This window comes from Crocuta crocuta, unplaced genomic scaffold, assembly GCF_008692635.1.
Source record: "Crocuta crocuta isolate KB4526 unplaced genomic scaffold, BGI_CrCroc_1.0 scaffold153, whole genome shotgun sequence".
NCBI classification, from domain to species: domain Eukaryota; kingdom Metazoa; phylum Chordata; class Mammalia; order Carnivora; family Hyaenidae; genus Crocuta; species Crocuta crocuta.
Genome location: NW_027529525.1, coordinates 1144455 through 1164031, shown reverse-complemented (window position 1 = coordinate 1164031; position 19577 = coordinate 1144455). Strand labels below are relative to the sequence as shown.

At 40.5% G+C, this 19577-nt stretch overlaps 1 protein-coding gene across 1 annotated transcript in view; it reads right to left on the bottom strand.

The window, feature by feature from the left end:
* Nucleotides 1–19577, bottom strand: part of DPP4 (dipeptidyl peptidase 4) — a 76643-nt gene that overhangs the window by 56115 nt on the left and 951 nt on the right. Inside the window, exon 3 of the mRNA XM_077761033.1 lies at nt 163–258. Within this exon, the coding sequence (XP_077617159.1) occupies nt 163–258 (96 nt within the window). The remainder of the gene's footprint in view (nt 1–162; nt 259–19577) is intronic.

The window sequence follows — 19577 nt, the reverse complement described above, 5'->3', positions numbered from 1 at the left end:
AAGGTTTTATATTTCCCTTTGCACACTTAGGTAGAAAAAAATACCCTCCTATCTGGTTTAACCAAACAAGGATAGCTTCTCAGGGCCACAAAAGTGCCCCATAATCTAACTAGAATGAACACAAGCATAAAAATGTGTCCCTTCCCCCAAAAGAGTCTTTACCTGAAATCCACCGCAAGGAGTAGAATTTCACCCTAAAAGTATTTTTTAAGTAATCAGTTAGAGTATAAGTTCTCCGACTGTCAGCTTCAGCATCATCTGTTGGTTGAAAAAAGAGCCAAATGTTCAGTAAGATGGAATAACCTAAGTTTTGGATGCAATAAACAAATGGATCAGTGTTATATACACTGGTCACAAAATACAGGAATCCACTCACAAAATGCAAAACACATTCTGAACGATTTCAGGCTGGGTGCATGGCATGAAAATGCACTGAACTTTAAAGCATATATGAGTGGTGTGTCTCCCCGAGCTATATTGGTGCCTGTATTAATGAGCTTCCATATGAAGGTCTGGATCCATGAAATCCAATGGAAATATAATTGTAAGTACATTTTCTAGTAACCATACTTAAAGATTTTTAAGGTGAAAATAATTTTAGTAGCATATTTTATTTAGCTCAATATATTCAAAATATTATCATTTCAACATGTAATCAATATTTAAATTTTATTAATGAGATCTTTCACATTCTTTGTTTTTATACTACTCCTCTGAAACCTGGCATGTCGTCTACGATTATAGCATATCCCAAGCTGACTAGGCACACTCCTGGTCAGCAGCTACGTGTGGCCACACAGTAGATGGCACAAGGCTAGTCCGTCCTTCTTTGAGGCCTGAAAGTTCACTTCCAAGCTCTCTTGCTTTGCACAGACCTTTAAGACACACTGCCCAATTCAGCAAGCTTTGTTTCTATCATCACCTTTCCTTGAGCTTCGGGGAAGTTTTATGAAACCCTCCCTTGGATTCTGTGATACTTCATCTCTCCTCCTCACTCTCTGGCCATTATTTTTCTATCTCCTCCTTGACTCTATTTTTCTTCATTGACCCTGAAGGCAGAAATGCCCTAATTTTCGATCTTCAGCTTTTTGCTCCTCGCTCTCTACATTTCCCCTTCCAGAGGACTCCAAACAACATGACTTTCTGGGCTTCAGGTATATTTCCCATTTAAATACATAACAACACCTGTACCCATTACCTTAGTCTTCCACACTCCAGACTCACATTTCCAGTGCTGTGTTGGGGCTTCTTAGTGACTTGTCCATGCTAACCCCAGACCTACCTTGTGTAAGATAATTGTCTTCCTTCCAAAATAATTTTCCCTAAGGGATGTGTGTATGTGGTTTTAGATTCTGTTACTGGAGATCCCACTTCAAAGTCTGAAAATCATTTTTGATGTCTCTCTCTCTTACCATTACCTGCATCCAATTAACCTTGTTGACTCTTCCTGTGAAATCTTTCTTCCACGTATCCTGCCCTCAGTTTCTCCCAGTCCAATCCCTCCACCACACCACTTCTGGCATGGTTTTTCCAAAATCCACTTTCATCCTGGAGACTCTTTCTTCAAAAGCCTCCACTGATTCCCTATTGCCACAGGAAGATTCCAACTCCTTAGCATGGCACTCGTGACCTCCATGGTCTGGCAGAAGACGCTCCAGGATCATTTCCACTCACTCCCTTGCACGAAGCCTCTAACCTCATCACACTGATTGCCTACTAGACCCAGTACACCTACTTTGGCTTTTCTGCCTTTGCCCCTTGTCCCGAGCCTCTTCCCTGTAACATCTCCAACTGCTTCTCGGGCTGGTACAGTCCTCCACCTGCCAACGCCCTCCTCTCTCATCAAGACTTCAGTGCTGTCTCCTCTGACCTTTGCCACAACACTAATCATTTAATAACTTCTGTTGATAACCATTTTTCCATGCCTACCAGTGTTGTGTACTCAGCGAGGCCATGTATTTGTTGAAGACAGGGCTTTGGATTTTTGTTTGCTTTTCATCAACCTTAGTACCCAGCACAGTTCCATACCATAGTAGGCATACATAGGATATCATTCTACAAGCCTAACAAACCCAATGTAATGTTCCTTCCCCAACCACAGAGTCTCCACTGATGACAAACAGAATTTTCCATATTCTCTGTTCTTTCCACACACATGCAAACACACAGTCACAAAAGCAGCCACCATCATAACTTTCCTAAAAGTGTTCTTACTCTTTTGGGGACGGAAAAGCCAGGAGCAGCTCCTCATGTTATTTTTTTACACTCTATGGAAAGGCAATTCTCTTACAGGAAATGCTCTTTTAAAGATGTTCTTGGGGCGCCTGGGTGGCTTAGTCAGTTAAGCGTCTGACTTTCGCTTAGGTCATGATCTCACGGTTCGTGGGTTCGAGCCCCGCATCGGGCTCTGTGCTGACTGCCAGCTCAGAGCCTCGAGCCTGTTTCAGTCTGTGACTCCCTCTCTCTCTGACCCTCCCCTGCTCATGCTGTCTCTCTCTCTCTCTCTCTCCTAGAAATAAATAAAACATTAAAAAAAAAAAAGATGTTCTTAATCTTAAGATTTTATTTATCTGGATCTTATCTGATAGCATTGCCTTATTTCTGTATACAAAATTTTCAGCTTCAATAGTTATACTTTATTACTTTATTGATATTTTTAAGCTTCATTTTCTAAATAAGTTAAAGATTTTTTAAAAAACTGTTTTTTATTTTCAATTCAGTCTTGTATTTCACCCCTGAAAATTAGCAGAGATAGAGCAAATGGATAAAACCAGTGCTTGGAGATGCCAACTTTCCAACAGGAAGTAAAGCCTTGTGTTACAGAAAATATTTGAAACTCATATTGGACTGCAAAACCACAAATCTATAGATATATTCACTAATACTTTGAATTGTTTGTATTCAAACTATCATTCTGATACATCAAATAGCTATAAAACAAGTACTATTTGAAAAATACTACTGAGGATACATACCCTGCTATCAAGAGCTATTAGTTTAAAATGGACACAAAAGACATTCCAAAGTTAGTACAACTCCGGGTATAAATGGTTATAGACATTCACTGTCCTATATTACCTGCTGATATCTAAGTTGAGCTATTAATGTAGAACAATTTACACACACACACACACACACACACACACACTTATATTGCAGTAAACTGAATGTTTGTGTCTTCCAAAATTCACATGTTGAAATCCTAACCCCCAATGTGCTGGTATTAGGAGATGGGGCTTTTGAGAGGTGATTAGGTCATGGGGGTAGAGTTCTCATGAATGAAATTAGTGTCCTTATGCAAGTGACTCCAGAGTGCTCTCTTGCTCTTTCTACCATATTTCCACACAGGCACAGATCCTCACTAGACACCAGACACTGCCATTGCCTTGGACTTCCCAGCCTCCAAAACTATGAGAGATAAGTATTTGTTATGTAAGCTACCCAATCTATGGTACTTTTGTTAATGCAATCTGAACATATAAATATATTATATACATATATTTATATATATAATATATATATATTCTCTCTGTGTTATATATATATAAACATATATCTGAACATATAAATATATATATAATAAAACAGTCATATCAACATAGAGCATCTTTCACTGACTCTTGATTTTGTTAAGAGAATTAGCTGAGTATTTATAACAGACTACATACAATGTTATCTCATCTCACATAATGGTATTTGCCCTGGCTTTTTAGGATAACACACTTGTATCTGGAATATTAAAATAATTGAGGCAAAATTCCCTGTGAGGTCACCTGCTTCCCAGGGTGCTATTCTTCACAGTCAAGATGCATGACTTACTGAGCACTTACCTCTCTCCTGTCTCAGACAATGCCGAGCTCGTTCACTCATCAGGCCATAGCTTTCCCAAACCCATCAACTCTACCATGTTTGGGCTCCTTTCTGCTCATAATGGGCCCAGTATGATTTAAATCCATCTACTGGTGTTCCAAATATCAACACTGATGCCACACTTCTACTATGGCACAGGACATATATGAAGGGCCAGGCTGCCCTTGGTTTATATTAGGCTCACCCAGCCACTTTACCATGACCCTGTGGGCTGCCTTCCATATCCTGGCTACCCAGTCCCAGAACAGCACTGCTAAATTGGAGCAAATAGAGCAAGAAATGTTCCTTGTTTTTTGCCTTGCCACTTGATAAGCAGTGCACATTGGAAGATACTTTTTGAAACATCTAGATAAGCAAGTTCTGTAAGGCATGAGTGCCAAGTCCAAGTTTTGACCTTTAGCAAGTTCATAGTTTGTTGCCAAGTTACAACCTATTCTGTCAAATGCTTACAGGACACGCTCATGTTCTTTTCCCTTGTCTACTTGCTCACTGACAGGGCACTGCTGTGGCAACAGATGAAGCTCTTTGGCTGCTTGTATGGTTTTCCTGGTGGGCCTGGGACATGCCGTTCACTTGACTTATCAGTTCAAAGCACTGTGCTAGCCAAGTAAAGCAGCTAATCATATGTTACCCATCAGTTTATAGAGAAACTCTTAGATTCATGTCTTCTTTCATTTAAAAATCAGAAACAAGGTTAACAACTTTAGGTTTTACTTTCTTGGTGAGAACAACTATTAGGTTGAACCACATGAAAATGTCATTCTTATCAGTCAAAAATGATAGAATGGCAGTAAAGTGATGCAAATGTAATAAGAAATTCTTATCAAAGTGTATGGTATCTTAATGAAGTCTTGCAGTAGGATCAAAATCATTTCAGAATAAAAGCACTTCCAAAGTGATAAGATCCAAGTGAAGAAGTAGTATCGTTACATGGAATAGTCTTGCCTTCATCAATTGTTACCTTATGATTACAGAATATTTTGAATATTTTATATTCATGAATAGTAAACTTTTTGTCTGTATTAGACTGTGATATAGAATATATCTACTTCACAAAGACAAACTGTTTTGGTAAATAAGTGGCTAATGCGATGCAACTAAAAGAAATGTGCTCTTCACGGCTCAGAAACTCATTAAGTTGTTAAAACACAGAAAAAAGATATCTGGTTATAGAGTTCTTGTGTTCCATATGGTAATCAGTTAACATTTTGTATTGATGCTAAAGAAATAAAATGAGTGTTACTTTAGAATTTGCCACAGCAAAATAGCAGCCCTGACATAGGGACAGAGGAAGCAAAATGAAGCAGCAGAAGAAGACATTGACTGGAAGGCCCTTCATACCCTGTATTATCCAGTAGCATATGTGGGCTACCACCCATGTGAATAGATCCAACAAATACCAATAAAGTGTTGGATCCCTGGTGTCTTTGAAATCAGAGAGCTTGGATGTCAGCCTAGGTCCAATTCTTGCACTGAGGCATTGGGAAATTTACTGAATCTTTCAAAACCTCAACTTTCCAGTCTATTATAAAACAAGAATATAGCATTATATAGCTCATGGGGAGGAGCCATGATTAAATGAGATAATGTATATAAAATGCTTAGCTTAGGATTTAGAATTTAGGGAGCCTTCCAGATGTGCTACACTAGTGTGTGTTTGTGTGTGTGTCTATATAAATTATATATACATATAATTTATAGTCAAGTTAGCTAATATTTTAGCTGTTGGTTTTAGGAGGTAGATTCCCACAATTCATCACCTACATACAATACTCAGGGCTCATTGCAGTAAGTGCCCTCCTCAATACCCATCACCCATTCCTCCCTCTCACGCCCCACCCCCATCAACCCTCAGTTTGTTCTCTACATTTAAGAGTCTCTTATAGTATGCTATACTACTTATTGTGTTGTTTTGTTTCAAGCAGGTGCTAGGCAACAAGGATACAAACATGAATAAAGAAGTCTTTCCTCTCAAGTACCTAGCAGTGGGGCAGAGATTCGGACTTTACCTATGATAAAATACTACTTAAAGTAATAAGTTTCATTATGTTCATACCCCCAATGATCCTAGTAAGACAGCATATGAGCGACACGTTGAGAAAACATCTAGGATAACACAATCTAATTACTTGCGAAGTGCTAATGAACATCACTTTCTCCCTTCAACAAGTCTCATGCCATCCCTAACATCCATAGTGGGAGTCAGCAGTTTATAGCATGGAGGGAAAACACTGACTTGGTGACTTGGAGAATTTGTGAAGCATGATGTTTCTCTGATTACTAAATACGAGAAGCATGAGACTATCATCACAATTGCCAGATTCACCTCATAAGAGAAACATCCCAGGTACACAAAGTGATATCTGATAAATGCATGGCTGCTGAGCTGGAGCCCGTAGAACCTGGGAGTGCACCCTCCATGCATTTACTGTAAGATCAGATTGTCAGATGAACAAAGCTTTTAGATATATAATCACTGTATTTTCAAAAGTTTACTCTGAAAGGCCAACTAAATGGCAATATTCATATTTCCCAGAATAGCAATGGTTTGGGATAAAGGGAACAACTTAGTAGGAGGCAGGCTGTCATGACTCCAGCCTCACCTCATCCTCCCCCCACAACCTCCATATCACTCCTCTCTATCTACACTGGCCTCCTGGCTGCTCTCTAGATACATTAGCCCACTTACCACCTCAAGGACTCTGAATTTGCTGTACACTATGCCTGGAATGTTCTTGCCCTCAAATATCCCTAAGACTTCCTTTTTTACCTCTTACAGGTCTTTATTTAAGATACTTTATTTAAATACTGAATTGCTGAAGAACTTTCCAGAAAGATTTATGGGCATAATCAACAAGACCACTCTGTGATAAGTGTTTGTCTTCCAGGATATAAGGAAAAATGATCACTGGAAAACAAAACTGCCACAATAATTCCCCTTCCCTGCGTTCTGTGAGACAAGTGTTAGTATTATAGCACCTCTGGCACTGTTAAAAGAATACGTGAGTTAAAAATATATAAAGAATAAGAACTACAAATGCTTTACAGAGTTATTGCAGTGTGCTGGGCTCTTCTAGGCATTGTACACTTCTCACCTCAGTTTTATAGGTAAGGAAACTGAGGTGAAGACAAGCATAGATAGTAAGCAGATTCAAGTCCCAAAGTTACCTTAGTTACAAAGCTACCAAGTGCCAAAGCTACACTTGAGCTAGGCAATATAGCTCCAAAGCCTTCTGAACACCTTAAGTATTTGGGAGGGTGGTTGCACGTGTCAGATGGTGCTGGCAGTTTTTGTGAATTGGTATAGATACATTACAGAAGTGTTCAAATTCAATGTTTGCGTTGAATCCAGATAGATAAGTTGGTAATGTAATTTGAACTTGAGGAGTTGGTAGGTTACATTAGAACATAATTTATCCTAGTGGTCCAACATCAAAGGAGGGCCAATTCTTTCTGAAAATCCCAGAATTTTCCCTCTGGACTATTACTAAAAGTGGCAACTTTATGACTTCCTGGAAAGGGGGTTGAACCATCATTTATTTTTGCGTGGTACATCCAGAAACTCATCATCTTTTCCCTGGACTCATAAAAAGGAATCAGAAAAGTAGGAACTTAATGACAAGCCTCTTTTCTTCCTTTTTTTTTTCATGTTTACTAGATTTAGAACATAACACAACCCTAAATAAATCAGGTCCTGCAGTACCCATTTTCAAAAAAGTATGAATTTAGCCAATGAAAAGATATAACAATTTTTCCTTTATAGCAAAAGCCACTCTAAGGGACTTCTTCCCTATGATGCTTCCCACGTCTGTGCTATCCCCCTCTGACCACTCCTTGACTGACCCTTTCCTCAGCATTTAGAGGAAGAAGTCAGCCTGCCCTGGGCCTCTAATCCTTGTCTTCTTTACCCTAAGGGACTTTGTTTTCATCTCTTCTCCCTCAGTGTCTCTTCAGTGGTTTCTTCTGCCCTGTACTTAAGCATGCACAGGTGTAGCCATCATAAAAACACTTACCTGGCCTTGCAGCTATCTCCTTACTTCTCTCCCTGTATTTATTAGCCAACGTCTCAAACAATCCACACGGGTGGCCTTCATTTTTCTCACCATCCCTCCTCATGCCTCTGGATCGATCTTTTACTACTTACACAGCACTCATTTCTCCCTCCTTATCTTCTTCAGTGCTTACTTTCTGCACCGTATGTTTTTCCAGTTAATTAAGTAATTTTATACCATTATTTAAATATGTAATCTGAACAGTCTTGTCTTAACTAGACTATAAGTAAGCTGCAAGGATGGGTTTATTTTATCTTCATCAAACAGCTGATAGCACTGTACTCTCCAAATGGATGGCTTGACTCCATATTTATGAACGTAAGTATTTTCATCAGAATTAGAGCAACATTAAAATGTTAATCAAAAAATATGTTTTTTTGCATGAGTTTCAAGATTATTCCGTCAATTCGCCAAATATTTTCCAGGCTGTACTGGGCTGAAAAGTGTCATCCCTAAAGTCATGTTCACCTGGAACCTCAGAATGTAACTATTTGGAAATAGGGTCTTTGCAGATGCAGTTAGTTGAAATGAGGGCACACCCTAAATCCAATGACTGGTGTCCTTGTAAGAAGGCCATGTGAAAACATACTATTGCTGACCTGGAAGACTGAGAGGGTCATGTGGAGGTGGACAGAAGAAGGCCATGTGAAGATGAAAGCAGAAATCAGAGTATTCCAGCAACAAGCCAGGGAACACCAAAGGCTGCCAATAACCACTGGAAGTCTTGAGAAAGGCAAGGAAGACTTCTTCCCGTGTGCCTTCAGAATGAGCATGGCCCTACCAACACCTTGCTTTCAGACGTCTAGAATTCATAACCATAAGATGATAAGTTTCTGTTGTTTTAAGCCATGCAGCTTGTGGTAATTTGTTATGGCAGCCTGTGGAAACTAATACAAACACATTGTTCCTTGATGTTATGGGCATTTGAGATATAGGAGTGAACAAAACATGAAAAACTCTTACTCCCAGGAAGCTTACATTCAAACAGGGGGACATAGGAACAAAGAGTAAGTACATAATGCCATACGTGAGGTGGTGATAGATGCCATGGAGAAATTAAAGCAAGGAAGGGGAAAAGGAGAGTCAGGTTTGGGGAGAGCACTGTATTCAGTCATTTGGTGAGGGAGGCCCCAAGGATAAGGTGGCATTTTAGCAGAGACCTAAAGGAGGGAAGGGGATATGCAACAGACAGTCCCAGGAAAGAGGAATCATGGCAAAAGAAGATCTGCAAGTACAGAACCTCTGAGACAGGAAAGGTGCATAAGCCTCGAGGAGGGAGCAGGGGAGGAACTCAGAGGCAGAGAGGCTCAGGTCACACAGGCTCTGCGGCATCCCTATTTCCGGTGTTTACTCTGAAAGATGGAGAGTCATCCAACTGGTCTGAGAGAGGAGAATGTGATCAGGCCTCTCTTTAAAAATGGTCACTGTATCAGTTTTCTATTGGTGCATAACAAATGACACAAACATAGTGACTTAATACAACACCCGCATATTAGCTCAGGGTTCTGTGGGTTAAATTCTGGAGGGGCGGTGGCGGGGAGGGCATGGCTGGATTCACTGCTCGTGGTCTCACGAAGCAAAGATCCGGGCATTAGCCAGGCTGAGCCCTCATCTGGAGGCTTTCTCTGAGGGAGGGGAGGAAGCTGCTTCCAAGATCATGCAGGTTGTTGGCAGAATTCAGTTTTACACGATTGTAGGAGTGATGTCACTGCTTCCTTGCTGGCTCCCAGCCAAGCACTGCTCTCACCTCCTAGAGTCCTCTCACATCCCTTGTCACGTGGGCCCTCCAAATCAGCAATGGTGTGAAAAATCCTTTTTGTGCCTCAAACCTCCGACTACCCTTTCTGTGAGCAGCCAGAAAAACTCTGCGTTGTTTTTTTTTTGTTTTTTGTTTTTTGTTTTTTTAAGGGCTCATGTGATCAGGTCAGGCCAACCTAGATAATCTCCCTTTCTTGAAGTGGACTGTGCCATAGAACATAACCTAATCCCCAGAATTAAATCCGTTGTAATCTATCCCAGAGGCTAGTATATGGGAGAAGGGGGGGGACATTTAAGGAATCATTTTAGAGTTCTGTCTACCACAGTCACTTTATCTGTTGTGATGAGAATTCCCTGTAAAAAAGTTAAAGAAAAAACAATAAGGAGATTTTGTTGTAAAAATTCAGGTGAAAGGTGATGGCATCTTGGACCAGGGTGGTAGGACTGGAGGTGATGAGATACAAATTCTGAAAGAACATGATGATAGAAGTGATAGGGTTTGCTAACCAACTAGAGGTTGAATAAAAGTGGGAGTAGAAAACTGCATGGATTTTGGCCTCGGCAACTGGAGAAATGGAATTGCTACCTGCTGAGAAGAGGTGCACTAGGGGAGGGACAGGTTTAGGGGGACTTCGGGGAAATGTTGCTTTGAGAAGCCAATAACATCCAAATGGAGAGGCTTGCTCATATATATGCACAAGGAGTTCCTGAAAGAGGTCTGGTCTAGCAATTGGGACTTTGTCAGGTTACAGACGGTGTTTAAAGCCATGGTGTATATGAAATCACCTAGTGGAAGGAAGGAAGGAGTTCTAGGATGGAGCCCTGGTTGGTTCAAGGTTAGAAGTCAAACAGGAAGACAAACTTCTAAGGAGAATGGAGGGGGCATGTGGTGAGGTAGAAAGAACACCAGGAGAAGAGTGGAAACCCAGGGGGAGGTGGAGAAGGATGACTAACTGACAGGAGAGTGAGACACAGAAGGAGAAGGGGTTCTGCCGTTAGCAGCACACAGGTTAGGGACCTTGAGGAGAACTGGGTTGCGTTAGTGGCAGGGTAAGGTTAAGGGTAAGCCTTGTTGCAGTGGGTTTAAGACAGCCTGGGGAGAGGAACTGTGACAGAGACAACACAAAGGTGTTTGAGGAGTTCTGTGGTAAAGAGAGTAGGGAAAGGGACTGGAGGGGTGTGGAGATGGTGATTGGCAGGGACGTGGCATCCAGAAAGGATTTTTCTCTTCTCTTCCCTTCCCTTCCTTTCCTTTCCCTTCTCTTCTCTTCTTTTCTCATCTGAGAGGTACAACACAATTAGAGAGAAGAAAATAAGGATGCAGAGGGCAGAAGAAATAACTGAAGCCCTATTTCTAGGCAAAGAAAAAGGGGCAAAACAGGTGCCCAAAGGTGGATCTGGCCTCAGGCAGGTGCCAGGAAAGTTCACTCAGCACCCTGGGAGGGGCAAGTGCAGGTGAATGCTCAGAGGGGCTGGTGGGAACAGAGGGCAGTCTCTTCTGATGGCCTCATTAAAATAGGAAGGCCAGATGTCACCTAAGAATGAGCTTGGAGAGGGGATGTTAGGAGCTGAGAGAGAGGGGACACATTAGAGTCCACTAGGAAAGCAGGCAAGGGAGTAGGTGGGGAGCATAGGGATTTCCTGGCTTTCCAAGAACTCATTGATTCTGGGTCCTAGATGTGAGTTCCAGTACAGCCAAACCATTTTCATCTTCATCAGGTCATTACCACGCAGATTAATCTCCCCCTCTGGAGATTTAACAACAAATATTTGAGTCATCAAATCCAGACGCTATGAGGTTATTGTTTGCTTTTATTTACTTACCGTATTTTGTTTCTATGGCCATTAGTTATTTCAAATCCTACCTTCCTGGGTCAACTTTTGCAGGTCTAATGTTTACCATGTAATTTAATACATTGCTTTTTTCATTTTCTGTGGACTGTTTCTGCTACCTTTTCACATTGTGAATTGAATAAAATCTGACAATTTGTATGGGTTTTTTAATGAAAAACTTGAGAGTAATTTTCCTCAGATGTTTCTGATCCACTCTACTGTCTCAGATTGGTATCTTAAATATTTCAAACACAATTCCTCCACCCTTAATCATTTTGGATATGAAAACAAAAGCAAGAATTGGGGTCAACATGCATTCAGAATAAAAAACACAGCATGGAAATACCCTGCTCTGCAATAAACTCAGGCGGTTAAGAGAAAAGATGAGAAGAGGGGAAGGGAGCTATACGATTAGATTCTTTGGAGCTCAGAGCTGGCCAAAGTAGTTGACATCTATTTTCTTTTGTTGGCAAATTAAATCTTTCAATGGAATTAAAAGAAAGCAACGATAACATCTATGATATGCCTACATAGACACCTTGCTCCCCGCCATTTCATTCTTTTGGAATTTCCAGTTCAACTTAGGTAATACCTTTCCCCTGCCATGTGTTAAGGAAGGAGTTTCCTCCTTGTCCCAGAAAGGTGAGTCTTGATTACTCTAGCTCCAAAGAAAGTCCAGAACTCAACATTCATTCCCCAAGCCAGTGATTAGTTTAGAACGAACAAGTGACTTAAATCTGGCCAAGGAGACATGAGAAAAAGTCTGCCCTGGGCTGGGGGACTCCTGGAAAAGATTTTCCTCCCTGATAGAACAGACTATGAATGAAAAACAGCATCATCTTCTGCCCTGCAAAATAACTGTGTGAGCAAATGATGTGCTTGACCCCAAGAGGACATGCTTGACAACACAAGCCAACTGTCTGAGAAGGGTGCAGCTGAAAAGACAGGAAGACGCCAGGCCTGTGAGGATGTTGTTAGACCACTGTATTAACGGACTCTAGAGCGGCCTTATTTCTACACTATGTAAGATGCTAATAATAGTACAATAGTAACACTCCATAGTTTAAACAAGTTTGGGTCGGGTACTCTGTTACTTGCAGCCAGAAACATTCTGTTTGATACAGAATCAAGGGCCATAAACCACTGAGGACTAAACTTGTAGGTGAACCATATGCCTGGGGGCCAGTCTGGTGGCTCCAGTATTAGAAGGATTGTATTTAGGCCCATTAATGATTAATCCATTATGCCTGGTTGGTTTCAGTACAGATTTCCCTGGGCAGCATTTATCATTGCCCTTTTGTGCATCTATAGCACTTTGATCATTTACTAGAAGGACATTTAGCCCTTGTTACTATAGTTAATGTTTATGCTTCCTTTTATGATGTCAATTGGTTTAGGACAAGGGCCACATCTATCATTTTTATATCTCTAGTGAGTAACAAAGTGCCTGGAATGTAGAAGATTTTCCATAAATATTTCCTGAATTGGAGAATTACCATCTGTTGACAAGTATGTGTTAGGTGCACAATGTAGAAGGCCTTCCTGACTTCTGCCTCCTGATCCCTGAAGGGGATGCAGTAGGACAAAGGAATTAGTTCAGAGGAACCACTGTAGATTAGCTCTTGTGGGAAAGATAGAGCCATGAGAGCAAGAGAAATTTTCCCACTTTGACTATGAAGACAGCCATTCAAGGAGTCATCCTTATCTCTGCTTCTTCACTTTGCTCTCCACCATACGTTGTTTTACCTACAAAGTATATTCTTTTTGTTGTTGTTGTTGTTTTTTAAATCTCCAATACTACCACCTTGTCCCATCTGCCATCATCTCTCACAAATGCTTCCCCCACTCACTTCCATTATCTACTCAGGAGTCAGAGACATATTTTTAAAATGGAATTAAGATCTTCCACATTCATAAATAAAAAGAAACTCCTTTTCTGTGTCCCTCCATCTTCTCTATCACACTTAATTTTTGTCCTAGCACTATTATGGTCTGAGATTACTCATGTGCTTGCAACTACCTGCCCACCCCATGGGAGTAAAAGTCCACAGGGAGCCAGATCCCCTATACCTGCAGTAGCACCTGACATGCATAAGCATTCAATACGTGCTGGTGAGTTAACAAATCCTGCATCTGGCCATCACAGGACCTTAGCTCTGGTTTTAAATCTTATAAAAGTTTCCTGCCTGAAAATAAAAAAATAAAGGAAAACAGCAGAGGATAAAAGACATTCATGAAATTTGTGACCCTAAGCCTGAGCAGGTAGAGCTTTACAACAACTGAGGAAAATAAAAAGAGGTCTCAGCCCCACAGAGACCGTGTTAAGGCCACAGGGCCCACCAGACCAGTTCCTGAGGTACCCAGTGTGAAGTCAGGGAAGGGAAATGGGGTAGTCCCCACTTAGTACGCTTCCAGCCCCCTCTTCTTTCATTATACATCCTGAGCCACCATAGTCCTCAGGACACCAGGAACAAAGTCCCTGCTGGCTTTGGCTCTGCTTGGAAATACCTCTGCTTCTTGGCCCTTAGATGCTGAAATATGTTACCCCAGCTCACGGGTCTACTTGCTTCTCCAGTGAACCAAATAATGAAGAAACGTACACTTAATGTATACAGGTAACTAAAGCAAATGCTTTATCATTGAGTTTAAAAAACTTCATAGGAAGTTACAATTTTGAAGTATAAAGCTGCAAATATAGTACATGGCCAAAAAAAACCAGCTAACTCAGAAGTTCTGATTTTCTGGTTTTAGTTTACCCTCAAATTGAGAGACACACCCCTTTTTAGATAGGTCATAATGGAACTATGAAGACTAAAGGTAAACATATTTACAAGATAATTGATTTACAACGATGAAAGGGAATTAGTATCAAACTATAAGGCAATGATTAATCATTCACTTACAAAAATTCCCACCAAAGCATTTCTTTAAAATAGCTACAGATGGAAATCAGCAGACTCAGGGAAGGCTAAAAGTCAAAAGGTTTGGATTTCCAAGTTCTAGTACTTACTGGATTGTTCTGGGAAGATCATATAAAATATGACACGCATTAGAAAAAAAGTAAGTGTAATTGAGTGCAGGGAGCAAATCCAGACCTACTACTACTACTAAAGATACTTAATAAGACCAGTCCACAGGGTAGGATATCAGCACAAACTGGATGTCATTGTCTACAGCTTTATACAGGAATGGAGGTAACAGCAGCAGGTGCTTTTCCTCAGAACACTTGGCATCAGGGATCAGCAGCCATTAAATTACAATATAGGCATATACGTGGGAAATTGTAACTTTATGCTAATATGGCCACATTAATTTTATACTTGATCAAAACCAGCAGAATGATTTGGAGTTTAAGAGCATCAGTTCTGGAGTCATGTTGCCTGAGTGTGAACTTTAACTCTGTAGAACTCTGAGCAAGTTTCTTAACTTCTTTGGTAGCCAGCTTCTAAGATGGTCCCCAAGGATCTCTGCTTCTAGTATTCATGTCCTTGTGTAATGCCTCTCACACTGTATCAGGGCTGGTTTGTGTGAGCATTACAATACAGCCAAGTGTTGAAATATCACTTCTGAAGCAAGGTCATAAAAGGGTCTGTGACTTCCTATTTGGCTGCTCTCTTGGATCCTTCATTCTAAGGGCAGCCAGCTACCCTGACATGCCATGGGAAGGCCCACATGGTAGGAAACTGAGACGTACTTAGCCAACAGCCACATGAGTGAACTTAGAAGTAGATCTACCAGGCCCAGTCAAGCTTTCAGATACCACCTTGATCAAAATCTCATGAGAGACCTGGAGCTAGAACCTCCCAGCTAAGCCACTGCCAAATTCCTGGCCCACGGAAATTGTGAGATAACAAATGTTTGTTGTTTTAAGTATTGGGGTAATTCATTATGCAGTAATAAATAACTAGAGCACTCTCTCAAAGTAAAATTTACATTTATATAAAAATGGAGACAATAATAGTCTCTCAAAGGGTTGACCCAAGGATCAAATTAAAAGCATATTGAGAGCCCTCAGCCCAATACCTGGCACAGAGTGAACACGTTAGCTATTGTTACATGTTTTCATACCTTCTCTTCCATAAGCAAGGTGGTCCTGCATGTATTTATAGCCACATTTCCCATGGGCAGTAGTGCTTTGTTAAGTACACTGATCTAGCTCTAATCAATGATTTTATGTTGTTTTTCTCTAGCCATCACCTGGGCAATCTTGCCTTTTTCTCTCTGATCCCCTGTAGGATGAGAGGCAAGATGTATACGAGAGAAATTTAAGGCACATACTGTGGCTAGGGAGCCACAATAGCTAGCCTGGAAAAGACCAACCCACTGACCTCATGAGCACTTGACAAAGGTTGACAACAGTTAACTGAGCTAGCTGAAGTCAACCTGAGCTTTTACAGAGCTCACTGTTTAGAAACTGTCCCCTGAAATATACAAAGCGTTCATTCAGCCTCATTTATGTGCTTTTAAACCTGGAATAGATCTTGGACTTCCTCAGGCAAACTTCATAGATATTATCTTTTCTCTGAGTATTCCTATGTCCTTCACATTTGGGTTTCCTTTTATTACTGATGGATGGGTGAGCAGTCAAATTTCCTATGCACTGAAAGAAGATACTGAGGAAATTTACTGCTAAAGCAGTGAAAAGAACAAGAACAGGTATGTTTCTCCCCATAATAAAACTCCTTAACAAAACTATTTGACAAATAGCAAGCTCAATAATAAAACTATTTGACAAATAACACACTCAATAATAAAACTATTGGATAAAGATTTCAAAAGCCCAGCCTATAATATAATGTGAAAGGGGAAATAAAGGGCTCACCAATATTGAGTCAGATTTTTTTTTATTACCACTAAGTCATGAGGATTTGTATACTTTCATTATGAGTAAAGTGTATTTATATATTTTACCAAGGATTCTCTGGGAAACTGAATGTTTAAATGTAATATCCTTCTATAGTAGGTTATCTGAAGGGTTTAAAACAAAATACAATCCTTTATAACACATACAGAAGGAGGTAAACTTTTAATTTTGCTTGATGAAATGCATAATTCCTGACCTCAGGGAGTTCTTATTCTTAAAGAAACACAGTAGTATTAAGCTCATGCCTCTCTCTCACTCTCTCTTTCTTCTGGGTGTGCTTAATCTGCTAAAGGCAGTGTTTCATATGGAAACACTTAACCTTCTTTTAAACCAACCTCTCAGGGGATGAACTTGGGTTTGCTCATTTCTTCCTCCTTTCTTTTGGTTGTTTATTTCTTAGCTTTCACATGATCTAATTTTTCTATCAAAACCTTCATCCCTCTCCTTCCCTCCCTTCCTTCCTGCCTGCCTCTCTTCCTTCCTTTTATTTCCATTTATCCATCTTTGCTCTCTCCCACCTCCTATCCCCTTTTTCTTCCTTATCTGTCTTTCTTTTCTTCCTTATCTGTCTGTCTTTATTTCACTTTAAACCTAGATTGACAATATGGAGAACATTTCTTGGGTGATGACTCTGGATCCTTTGTAAGAATGTTGTCCTTCACGTCTGGGTGGCTTAGTCGGTTAAGCGTCCGACTTTCGCTTAGGTCATGATCTCTCGGTTCGTGGGTTCAAGCCCTGCATCGGGCTCTGTGCTGACTGCCAGCTCGGAGCCTGGAGCCTATTTCAGAGTCCTTATCTCCCTCTCTCTCTCTGACCCTCCCCTGCTCACACTGTCTCCTTCTCTCTCCTAGAAATATTTAAAAAATATATTAAAAAAAAAAAAAAAGAATGTTGCCCTTCATTGTGACACAGCCCAGGAACAATTATTGTTGACTTAGTGAAAATGCCACATCCCTCAGCTTTCATCTCTGCCCCTATTTTAAAGCAGGAGTTGAAACAAGATGATTTCCCTTTCCTCCTCAAATATACATACATTCCAATTAAGAAATATGAGAAGAGAACTAACTTGAGTGGGTAAGTGTAAACAAAGCACCCTACGATACCACATATCCACCCAGCTGCTCAAGAGGCATCCTTAGCCACCCTCCTCTTCCTTGTATGTTTAATCAATTACCAAAGTCTAACTGTTCACATTTCTGAGTAGCCCTATAGCCTCCAAATTCTTCTCTGTACCATCAGTCTTCTGGGACACTTCTCTGCTTCCCCTCTAGCCTTGTCCCACTCAACTCCCATTCCCACTGTCCTGCTCAACAGTCCAGGCATGCTCACAATTCTCCTGGAGCTCTTCATCATCTACAGTTTAAAATCAAACTCCTTTTGCTGCTTCCCACTCTCCTCTTCTTCTAGGAGTCCTTTTATAATCCAGTTAGAGGATGTGCTCTTATGTCTCTGTGTTGACTCATAAGGCATTTATGTTTTCTGGAAAATCTTACCCCCAGAAACTGAGAGTAACTATTCAAGCTTACACACAGAAGAAACTTCTTGTGAGAAGCCTTGCCGAGAAGTAATCCTTCTACTCCACAGGCAAGTTTGCTCTGCTCAAGCCTCTTTACATTATCTTATCAGATCATAATACTTAGATGGAGACACATGAATCTCTGGAGAAGTCCTCGTCAAAAGACTGTTCTTGAAATATCTGTCCAAATTTCATGTGGGGAAGAGACAAGGAAATGGCAAGACAGCTCCTCTCCAGTCTGCATGCCCCACCCGGCAAAACAAAATCCCCATAGTTAACCTGACCAACCTCTAGAAGGCACTTGCATGACCTAAGTCTCCTAGGCCACCTCACTGCCCATTTCAAGTGGTTTCATCAAAGTTCGCTGTTCTTTCCAAGTTTCCTTAAGGGAAATTCTGACAGTTACAGCTTTATACCCATTCTTCCAGTGATGCTCTGATGTGTTTCAGTGATGTTTCGGAGACAAATGAGCTATCCAGGTTATTTTTTTTTTTTTTTTGCATATTTGTTTCCCACTAGCTATAAACTTCTTGAGGTCAGAGATCTTTAAAAAATTTAATCCTTGTATTTGCAGCAAGTCTCACAGTGCCTGGGACATAATGTAAGCCAGGTGAATATTTATGGATTGTATGGATGACCCATTCTTTTCTTACAAGACTTTGTGTGACTAGTTGTTTAAACATACAAAGTATCACTTTATGAAAACAAGAGTCAAATATAAGTGAACTGATGTCTGCCACTTAATTGTCTAAAACGGTGGTAACCAATGCTTTCTTAACTAAAAGTCATTATCAATAAAGGTCAGCACGCTCAGTTACTTAACCTTTGGGACCTCTGCTCCGGCCCTGAAATTGCCAGGCAAACATAGTCCTTGCTTGATAGCCTCATAAACTAATTCTGAGCAGTCTCCTTGAAATCTGGAGAAGACCCCTCAGTATGTGAGCACTGTCTACACATTTCCTGGTTAGACAGAGCATCCAGAGAGAATGCTTCAGTTGGCTGACCAGGAAGTGTAATACTGAAATGAAAGTAAATATTTACTTAAAGGAAAGTAAGGCCAGAAGAGAACCAAACTAGTTGCTCTCACTTGTTTGCACCTAATACCCAATGGTGTATTCCATTATATGAATGTTTTATATTAAGAACTAGAGCCAAACTTGGTCAAGAAAGTTAAAAGAAATGAAGGTGGCTTTCAGTGTAAGAATCCAGCAAACATCAACGATCCCATCCCCTTCTGAATATCATGTACACCAGATTTATGGTTTACTCTGAAATACTTCTATAAGTGGTCAAACAGTTATTTCCCTGCATCTCAACTCTCTGATTAATGAATTTCCATCATCCTGGAAGGATTCCCCATGCAGTCTTTCCTCAAAACTGTATTTTGGGAGTTATATTTCTCTCTCTTTTTTTTTTTTCCTTTTATGACATCTTTATACCATTTGGGACATTTAAAACCCTGCATCTTCTCCTTTGAAGATCACAACTAGGAAGGCTTTTTTAAAAAATTTAAATCATATTAAATATTTAAATTTGAATTTAATAAAAAATTCTAAGGCTTCTTAATTTCAGCAAGTATGTAGTTATGATACATAAAATGTGGCAGCTGCAAGGCTCTCACAGCCTGAGCACTTGGAGACACCCGGAAAGGCATCCGGCCACCACCAGGGACCACTCAGCTACA